This window comes from Rutidosis leptorrhynchoides, chromosome 1, assembly GCF_046630445.1.
Source record: "Rutidosis leptorrhynchoides isolate AG116_Rl617_1_P2 chromosome 1, CSIRO_AGI_Rlap_v1, whole genome shotgun sequence".
Lineage (NCBI taxonomy): Eukaryota > Viridiplantae > Streptophyta > Magnoliopsida > Asterales > Asteraceae > Rutidosis > Rutidosis leptorrhynchoides.
Genome location: NC_092333.1, coordinates 585,684,273 through 585,694,998, shown reverse-complemented (window position 1 = coordinate 585,694,998; position 10,726 = coordinate 585,684,273). Strand labels below are relative to the sequence as shown.

At 36.1% G+C, this 10,726-nt stretch overlaps 2 protein-coding genes across 2 annotated transcripts; both read right to left on the bottom strand.

The window, feature by feature from the left end:
* Window positions 1-236: 236 nt before the first annotated feature.
* Window positions 237-3,883, bottom strand: LOC139846486 (TPR repeat-containing protein ZIP4-like). Its single transcript, XM_071835974.1, has 5 exons — window positions 2,553-3,883; window positions 2,244-2,433; window positions 2,085-2,117; window positions 1,134-1,754; window positions 237-908 (listed from the first exon to the last, which is right to left on the bottom strand). The coding sequence occupies exons 1-5, from the start codon at window positions 3,881-3,883 to the stop codon at window positions 237-239; spliced, it is 2,847 nt and encodes a 948-aa protein (XP_071692075.1).
* Window positions 3,884-6,032: 2,149 nt separating this feature from the next.
* LOC139883038 (FRIGIDA-like protein 3) lies at window positions 6,033-10,193 on the bottom strand. Its single transcript, XM_071867271.1, has 4 exons — window positions 10,046-10,193; window positions 8,406-9,431; window positions 7,853-8,025; window positions 6,033-6,693 (listed from the first exon to the last, which is right to left on the bottom strand). Exons 2-4 carry the CDS (start codon window positions 9,415-9,417, stop codon window positions 6,265-6,267), a joined length of 1,614 nt encoding a protein of 537 aa, XP_071723372.1. The 5' UTR covers window positions 9,418-9,431; window positions 10,046-10,193; the 3' UTR covers window positions 6,033-6,264.
* Window positions 10,194-10,726: the final 533 nt, after the last annotated feature.

Genomic DNA, 10,726 nt, shown 5'->3' with positions numbered 1-10,726 from the left:
AAACAAAACTTAAGAGCAAACTAAGTCACATATACACCCAACTGTCAGGTAGTTACAAAATTTACTAGATCATTACTAATAGTAGCATATATGGGTTAAAAGTTTTACCATTAGAGATAAAGCTATTATTAAAAGAACAACGGCTAGGTTCCAACAATCAGATGACCCTGAGTCTGAACTTTCTTTTCAACTCCGGAAACATAGTCCTCCATACAAGACTTATAAAAGAACAACGGCTAGGTTCCAACAATCAGATGACCCTGAGTCTGAACTTTCTTTTCAACTCCGGAAACATAGTCCTCCATACAAGACTTATAAGTATCCATTCCCGCAACCCTGCCAGCCAATTCCAAACCCATATCCATCCACTTCTTTGCTTCCACCATCTGCCCCAACCTAACCGGTAAAGCTGCCCGGTTCCATGCTGACATGGCAAACCATTTCCCTTCCTCTACAGGAAACTCCCTTGCCTTCAACCCCACCATCATCCTTGATGCTTTCTTGTAGATCCCATACACCCCATCATTATCATCACCATCGTCGTCTACATTGCCTTTACGAACACTGGTAATTGTAACTAATTTCCTAAGAATGAGAGCAACAGTCTTATAATCTGGTGATGGTGAAGAAAGAAGCGAAGAGATACAAGAATTGAAACAAAATGTAGCTACTTCAGTGTTCGTTCGTGGTCCTTCTAATGCATTGAGGCCAATCTGAAAGAGGTGATTCGGGTTGCAATATCTGGAGTTGGTGTAATTCTTTATTAAGGTAAGTTGTTTTGATTCTGTACTATCCAGCCTTGTGTATAAATCGTATGCACTTAATATGTATATAAAGTAGAAGTGGGGTTCAATCGTGGTGTTTTGATCATCATCTACATGAGTTCCCGTAGAGCCAGACATTAAGATCTGCATTACAACAGAAAAGATATGGTTAATCAGATCGCATTAAAGGTATTTTATTGGGTTGAGTTGATTAACCGCATCAAAAAGAGCCACGGGCATTTATGTCACAGGTCAAAAAAGGTCCGACCATGCTGTTTTGATCCAGAAAACATTTTTGTCCAGAACTTTCCAAATTTTAAATATTTTTGCTAACAAAGTCGCAAATAATATTTAAAACACAATTAGTACCTTTCCAGCTCTTTCTAGCAATTCAATGGCTTGTTTTACTTCATTGTCTGACAATGCGTTCGTACTTGGCTTCTCACCAGCTAACATGGCAGACACCGCTAATATCAATGATTTGCATACCATCAAATTATTTCCCTCAATCTGTTCATCAATCATAACACTGTAATATTCTGCACACATTTTAAAAAGTTCCACACATATTCGATAATTCTTTTCCTGACCACTTTTCAGTCCATTGTTCCACAAGTTCAAAGCAAACCAGTTTCGTTCCCTTCTACCAACCTCACCTGTTCCGAAAAACCGTTCAGGTCCAATATCAGAGAAGCGAGCATGAGCTCTTTTCATGTATTTGAGGACTTCAGTGTCATTTTGAACTTCTTGAATGAGAATTGTGATAAGAGTGCGAAAAACTATGACTTCTGTCGTTGGCATTGGTTTATTCAAGGGAAAAAAGGTTAGAAGACGGGTCAAAGAGTCAACTGCAACAGGAATAGCACGACATGAAATAGCTTCATGGGCGGATAATGAGAGAAATTCTGGAGTGAAATCAATGCAAGTTTCCATTGCTTGCAATTGAGTAATAGCTCCATTATCATCCTTGTTCTGCAGATAAATCTTGAACTGCAGATTTTTTAACACCAGGTGTTTATAAGACTATCATCATAAGTTAACCCCTTATAGCAAGAGGTGATTAAATCATTTCACAATAGACAAGAAGCTCAATTTGCTACCATCTTTCAAGAACATTGCAACTTTTCAGTTAAGTATAAGATATAGACATATTGTGGACCTTTCCAAGATACACCAAATTATTCTGTAAAATTATGATATACACTTACTATAAGCAAACAGGTACTCTGAAACTTTCCCCTAAAAAAGGGATTGGTGCAAATTTGAGAAAGAATATGGTAATTCAACTTGTGCTTAGAATCATACAAGAAGAGAATGTACCTTCAGGAAAGCACAAGCAATGTTAGGTTCCAGCTGCAATTGTGAAATACAAAACATGTTAAACAAAATTATCATGAAAACTACAATTTTGAATATAGAAAACAGTGAAATAATTTTCAGTTTATTGAAACACAGAGTTCTTGCAAGGAATTCAAGTACCTTAGCAGCCTCATCTATGTATTCTTGAGCTCTATCCAATTGAGAGCGGCCTAGGTGACATAAGCAGAGTACTCTATAGCCCTTTGCCCAAAGAGATCTGTTCTCTATGTCATGTGGAACATAAAGCAGAGACTTCTCAAACATTTCTGCACTGACCTCATAATCCTTGGATCGGAAATAATCTGCTGCACTGTAACATAATTATCACATATCAGTGATTACTAAATCAGTGATCAGTGATTCACATTATTTCAAAAGCTTAAAATGAAATGCCAGTTCAGAACAAGCATAAGTAACACATCAACTTACCAATTCCAGAGAAGAGTATGCATGCCAGACCTCTCAATTGCTGCCAGCTGTCCAGAAAAAAGAGCAACAACCTTGTCATTCGATACAAACTCAGCAACCACTTTAGACCTCAGCCTACCTTCATCTCCATTTACAGAATCACCAACCACTCTCTGAACCACCCTAATCGCTGCACCAGCACTGATACGACACCTCCCTAAAAGTCCCAAAAACACTCCCAAAACAGTCTCTGCACCAGAATTACCTACTGCCTGTAAGTACGACTCCATAGCTGATACCCAAATACCCTCGGGAATCCCTTTATTCACCACCATACTTTTCAACTCCTTTTCAGCCTCTCCATATTTTCCTAACCCTAACCATGCCTTCATCGCTAACACACTCGAACTTGGATGATCTTCACCTTTCTCACCATCTCTTAAAACTCTCACACACTTCAAAACACTCTCAAACTCATCTCTCTGCAAATGCGAAGCCGCCATGAACCTCAACGTCTTCAACCTCAGTTCTTTCAAATTTAGAGTTTCATCTTGCTTTTTAACATTCCTTAACCCTTTTTCACACAACTCCAAAGCTTCACTCATTAACTTCAACGCCTCGTTTACACCAGACACTTCATTTTTTGACAGTATTAACTTTCCAAAACTCATATATTGATTAGCTAAATCCAAATAATTCTCCCCAATCCCAAACAATACTCTTTTTGACCTATTTAGTAAATTAACCGCCAAATTTCTATCGGATACCTCCCACGCCGTTTTCGCTCTGGCAATATGTAAATCGAGAAGCAACTTTCGTTCTTCTCCATCGGATACATTTGCAATCTCAATTTTCGACGTGAGATCTGTGGCTTTCTCAAAGCAACTGCTAGCGAGATTGTAACTACGGAGATCATGCCAAATCGTACCTGTTTTGTAGAAAAACGACGCGCATTTGAAATAAGGTGAAGGTATACCGGAAACATCGACGACGAGGAACAGAAGATCGGCAGAAACTTGCCGGAGTTTAGCGTGTTCATCTGTAATATTAGACGACGAAGATGATGATCGGACGAAATTTGAGAAATCAACGCATGCGTTCCATAAACGGTAACTCAATTTCCATACCTGAAGCTTGACGGAGTTGTGAAATGGTGCGAGTGACGTTAATTGAGTCAATCCGTGACGGAGATTGGCGGTTAGGGTTTCCGGTAAAGGAGAACCTGGTGAGTGGCTTTCGATTTCAGATGTTAGTGATTCTAGCTTGGAGAGTAGGTCAGATTTTGGATCCGATGACTGTGACAGTGACTGTGTTTGCCGGAGATCCGGCGAAGATATCTCGGCGATCCTCATTTTTGGCGGGAATGATGCTTTCACAATTTTGTTTTTAAACAGTGCCTACAGTTTTCTGAACATGAATAAATGACCGTCAGATAAGTTTTATAAGTTTAGTTAAGCCTGAGAAAATTCAAATTATTCAAACCGTAATTGTATTGTATTGTACTATTCAAATTGTAATGGTATTGTTGTATTAACTATTAACCTTAACTTTAAATTAATTATTATTATTATTAGACCCTTCCCTACTAAAAGTCCACCCAGAATATGTCGCCCCCTTCATTAAACCCCTCAAATACTACATCTACCTCTAGTCTTAAAACCCTTCCACACTTCTACCACCTTCTTCAGTTATTTCCCCCTACACACAGCGCAACCAAACTGAACATATAACACAGGCTTGACTAACATTTCTTAAATAACTCTAATTTGTTATTTAGTTATGAAAAATAAATGAGATGAGATTCACATCATCTTTACCCCGTAATATTATTTACAACCATTAATTAACTAAATATTATAAAATATTTTACAAGTGAAGTATTAGATGGTTAAAAAAAAAAATTGTTTACCATTGCAGATTTGCTCCAGTGATATCTCTCACTTTGTGTGTTGGGCTTGGGTTTAAGTGATGGGTTCGAGTCTCGCTCTACCCATCCTATTAATCAATCTGCCTGAAATATGAAACTACAGATTGACCCCATGACGGTTTTCTCCCGGATCCATTCAGGATTCAAATCTGGTCCGCCTGCCCCTCAGGATGATTTAAGGATTGAGTTCCTGCAATGCAATTCGGGTTTCCTCCCGAAAGCGCGTGCGTGCATGACATATGATTGCGAAGGTTGTTAAGTTAAGTACCCTAGGAGTGATGCCCACAACTTGCCTTAAAAAAAAAAAAAAAAAAAAAAATTGTTTACATAAGACCATACCTTACCAATGTCAAATGCAAATTTGCACCTGAGCTGACGAAACAAGACGCCCTTAACGTTTGATATGGAACGTTAAATTTGACGATTTTAGGCATCAGTTAGGTGAACAATATGCATATTTGGGAGCGTGAAATTGACTTGGCGACGTGTGATTGGCTGAGCTATATAGCCGTTAATTCAAACGGCTATTTTTTAAAATCTATATTTCAACTATAGATATAACCTTAACTTATTCATTTTTTCACACTAACAATACACTTTTCTCTCTAATTCTCTCAATAAATAAATTCTCAAATTATTTATCACTCTACATTTATCACACTACGTCAACATAATCGTACGATATAACTTCTGCATTCATTTCGAAGACAAAGTTATTATAGAATTCGTGCAGCAATATGTGGGTCAATCCTCACAACAACGAATCCCACGACCTCGAACTTACATTTCGAGAGAACATGAAGTTAATGCTAATAGTTTAACGGAGGATTACTTTTCGGAGATGTCGACGTTTTTGTATGCGCTATTAGTTGTTCCTCCAAATTTCACATAGTATACCGGAATACTCCAGAGACTCAATTCCCGCGCATTTTTAATTTTTGAAGGCGTTCCATTTTTCAAAATTCATTCAGTTTGGGTCAAGGTTGAGAAATGGGTGGCAGAATGCCAGAATCAGACACGGCCAGGGCCACATATTATGAAGACTTCTTTTTACCACTGATGTTTCAAGAACGCGGAGAGTCCGTTTGCTTCACCACAAGTATATGATGTATACATATCAAATCTCATGATTACTAGTTACTACTTGTAAACTGTAGATGGATACTTCGATTATAATAATCGCCACAAATTTTTATAAGCCAATCTGGAAGATTTCACCACCAACTCCGTACACTGCCTTCTCTGCAGAAGGCCAGTTTGGCTTATATAAATGGATCATTCTCAATTGACCAAAAGCAACATTTCATCCACATAGAAAACATGCATGAGTTTTGACCCGTTTTGTTCACTTTCAAAAAACCTCACTATTTTTAACCAGTGTATTTGGCTTTCAACTCAACATAAACTGTTTAGTTGTGGAATTTATAAATACTGTTCACGTCCATGAAGTGAAGCAAATCAAATACTTTCGATCACCTCGTGCAAAAACAATACTTTCACTTCTGTGAGAAAACCAATACTATATGGCCTCAACTGAGGAAGGAGAACATACGGAACATAAAATATCAGAAGATCAACTGACACAACTAACAACAGAAGTACATATATTAGAGGATTACATTTCCAATGTCAACTAATACAACCAGGTTTAGAACTAAATAGATCCTTAAACATTTTTTTTTCTTCCCATTTTCACAAGTTTTTTTCCATTTTAATACAGTAAAACATCTGATTAATTCAACAGGGTTAACTCCTAGAAGTTAAAGATAAGTTCATGATCAAAGTTTCTTACCATTGCCTACGAGCTTAGTGCAGATAAGTAGTCTGGTACTGGTAACCAGTCGCGAAATAGTGGCCATGGTTAGGAGCCATGTTGTAAGCTGGGGTGCCCATGTAAGCCGGGATGTGGTTATCAGGTGGACCAGGGTAACCGTAGGTTCTGTTGTCATACACGTACTGTTTTGGTGGTGCATACCTATCTGTCATTCTAGGGTAGTAGTTCTTGTCAGCAGCAGCAGTGTTTCGGGGTGCATATCCTGCAATGCCATTTGCTCGGGGTCTTTTGGGTTGAGGTTTTGGAACTTCTGTGGCTCGTTTTTTGTCAGCCTTCGCTTTCTCCAGTTGAAGGATCCGTTTCTGAAGTGGAGCCAATGGATACTGATCCTCGAGCTTGTGCTCTTCAATACACTTGATGACAGCTTTTAGTGCAGATAGTTCTCTCTCGCTGACATCATTCTAGGATTTGAAATGTTGAACATACAAACGTTAAAGGTGGTTAGCACAGTATGAATGTATCATATTAATCACAGATTCACATTGAGATTATGTTCAATTTTGACCCATTTATACATATGGATGTGTTTGAATTTAGTTTTATCTCTCACCTGTCTACATGTTATAAGCTAGAAATTAAAAGTGAAACAGGTGAAATGAATCAGGCTAGGGGCTGGTTTAAAAGCCCTAACAAATGTATTTATAAGTGTCCGAAATCACTTTATAATATTGATAGATTATTAGGTTTTTTCCTAACGACGGCCCTTATATTTCGTTAGCAAGCATAAAATAATTATACAATCAAGTAACCGCCATTACAAAATTAACAACTAATCGCTATGTAAAATTTACTTAAGCGTGTTAACAACGGCCCTAAGGCCTGTCGTTAAAAAAATCCTTATCCTTATATATAGTTTTGTATTTATAAATAAAACATTAATTATTTATAATAACTCATTATAAAGATGTTTGCAATAGAATCAACCATTTTACCGAGCCTAACCCTCTCATTGCCACCCCCAACAATATCTTGTTCGCTAAACATATGCATTACAAGGTCTAATGCTTCTTTTAGATGTGAATAACAAAAAACAAAATAATTATTAAAATTATCAAGTAAAAGTAGACAGTAGTAACACATTTTAAAACTAATTATAATATAATTATGTAAAAAAAAAATTATCGAGATTTAATGAATATATCATTATAATATGTAAACTGAGATTGGTCTTAGATATTGTATGACAATATAACAAGTTTATTAGTAATAAAATAACTTCCGTCTAGAATAAGCAAACATATAAAAAATACTGAAAATTTGAGCTTTTTTTATCAAAACTTTCTTCCGTAGAAGTATTTAAGAGTTTGCCGGTAAAAAATATGTTGGTTTAGTAGAAACAACTTATGTTTTTATATATCCTATACAAATATATAATATTTTGAATAGGCTAAAACTAGCCGAGCCACATCATGAATAAATTTAATCGGTGAGCTAAAAATATTACTGCCTGAATTTTTAGTGAAATGCTTAGTCCAGAAATTAGCAACTAATAAATAAGCCTTGAATTGAACAATAATTTTTTAAAATGTATAATGTAGAGAATAGAACCGAGTTAAAAACCTGTGCAGTAGGAGACATATTTCCTGATTTGACAGGTGAAGGGACTCTTCTTGCCTCCGTCAAATATGATTTCAATAATAAAACCGGAGAAAACTGCTGTGTAAGCTCGAATGCAAAGGCTAAGTTAACAGCATCAATATGTCTTCCGCTATTCATCAAAACATCAATCACACCTGGCACAATAAAAAAAGCAAATTATAAGCTTTCATTTTACTTTACATACCTACTAAAAAAGGTAACATATACTATCAGGAAATCAGATATCCAAAAAGTACACAAGGAAATTTCTACCCATCTCACGAGTCAAATAGCTCAAAAATTTCCCATAGTGTATTTTTATATGCATAACACCTCCTATATTAATTGAAGTTGTATGAATAAATTATATAAAATAGCTTTGTATTGACTATTGACACACTATCTATCAAGCATGTTAATAAATTTATTTGGACACCAACTGTTTAACCAGTAACAAATACAAATACTTGTTTTACTTATTAGCCAACCCGCACAACCCAACCATTTTTCCACCTTCACCGAAAAGAAAACTAACCTGGCATCTTTTCTGACAACCCAAGAAAGCGGCAAAGGTCAGCTGTCTGACGACGACGGGACACCATTGGTATCAACTTGGACAAATCTTCATGAACAAAGTCAGAATCAATACAAAAGGTAGCAACAAGTTGCAAAAAAGCATGAGCCTCCAATGAGTTCCCATTACTAGCATCCACATCAAGATCATCTAATTTAGGTTTCCACTCTTCAGCAATAACCTTTGCTCGTTCCTTCACATCATCAGAAATAACTTTGGAAACTGACTTCTCATCAAGTTTTGTTAACAAAACGCTTAAACACTCCATTAACATGATACATGTACGCCTTTGACCTAACAAATTTGCATCTTTTTTCCCATCTACCAGTGAGTAGAAACCACTTAGTGAGTCTAGAACCAGACCACCCGGATTAACTGCAGCCTTCAATGCAATTGGGATTTCATCCTTTATAGATGCAAGATTCTTTCTGTTATCAGATATGAATTTATGCAGTCCCTGTGCATCATTCTGCTCACAAAGTTTTGCAAGCTCGGGATTTGTTAACGCCTTTATATCACTATCTGATAACTTTTTCATATCATTTATCTGACATTCAGAATTCATAGGCTCGGTTGGTTTTTCTTCCACTTTCGGTACAGCATTAGTCATTCCACTTTTGCGTTTCCCAAGAACACTAGCAATGGCAGCAACAGCGGCATCCCGTTTCTCTTGTAGTTTACTCAATGAAGCTTCTTCTTTGGCCATTACAGCTGCTTGACGGGTCTCGAGCATTTTTCGAGATTGAGTTGTTTTTGTTTCAAACTCCTTTTCTCGGTCTTCAAGTTCAATGAAACGCCTCTTTAAGGAACTTTCAAGCCCATGAAAATGATCCTCGATTTGTTTCCATTTCATGTGAAGGGTAACTGCTCGTTGACTTTCCAGCTCAGCAAACGCTTTTTGAAGTTGTTGAATTTTAGAGGTTGTTGACTCTAAGAGTGCAGCAACAGATTGAACATCGTCCATGACAGACATGAGCACTAGAAACACTTCAAATACACCAGAAACATTATTAACGGTACAACCAACGGAATTTGGAATAAATAACAGTTACTACTAAATAAATGTCAGTATAATACGTGCAGCACATGATAAGTATAATTAAAAAAAACCTAATTAGAGCTCAAACTAGACTACCTAATATCCCTTTGAATAATCAGGTATATGCCTCTTATATGTTATAATCAAAACCCTAACCCTAATCCTATCAATAGATTCTCAAAATAGCAAAATAAAAAAATAACTTAAAATAATCATGCAACTTCAACCATTTTATAAACAAAACAAATAACCTTCAAACCTTCATCAATTAGCAAAATAAAATAGTTAGAGAATGCTAAAAACATTAAAGTAAATGACATCCTATTTACTTCATAAGGTACGTTACAGCTAGATCAACCAACACACCACAATTACAAATAGCACATATCATGAAATCAATTTCGACATTAACACAAAAAAGCATGAAAATGAACTTGATTTGTAGAATGAAATAACAATTTAGCAAACTATTAATTACGAGAGTAGGTTAAAAGGATAAGTAGTTGGATCTGAAATTAAAAGTATGAGAGTTGTCAAAAATAAAAGGAATGAGTAAACTTACAGGCGGCGGGTGGTTATGGCGGTTGACGGCGGCGAATCGGAGAATAGAGTCAAGGCATTTTGGGGATGAGGGTTTCGCGGGTAGGGAAAGAAAGGGGAAAGTGAAATTGGGTTGAAGTTACGATGACTGACTGAATACCAACTTAGCACAATACTCCCCTTTTTTAGTAATTTTTTTACTCGTTTTGCTTCTGCCACACTCAACTTCTACTATTGTTTTTTTTTTTTAATATATATATATATATATATATATATATATATATATATATATATATATATATATATATATATATATATATATATATATATTTTACATAACTATAACATGAAACAAAGTCTTTTATTAATAGATAAAAAACGGACAAAGTACAAACGAACTAAAAGTATTTCAAGGTTCGGAAGCAGTAAACGAAGTAACGAACCATACCACTAAACAAAGAAACACCCTAACTAAACTCGAGTTTTGAACACCCGGAGCACTAAACGGACTCGGGACACAAGCAAATCCAAGCACCTAAATAAAAAAAACCAAATCTAACCAAAATATTACAAACACCACAAAAATAATAAAAACGTACTAAAAAAACCTAAGTTTCGCCTTACCTTTTTCGAGTCTTTATTATCGGCTTAACAACTACACTGTCGACTTTCAAACAATTAGATTCTCTTCACCCATTTTCAA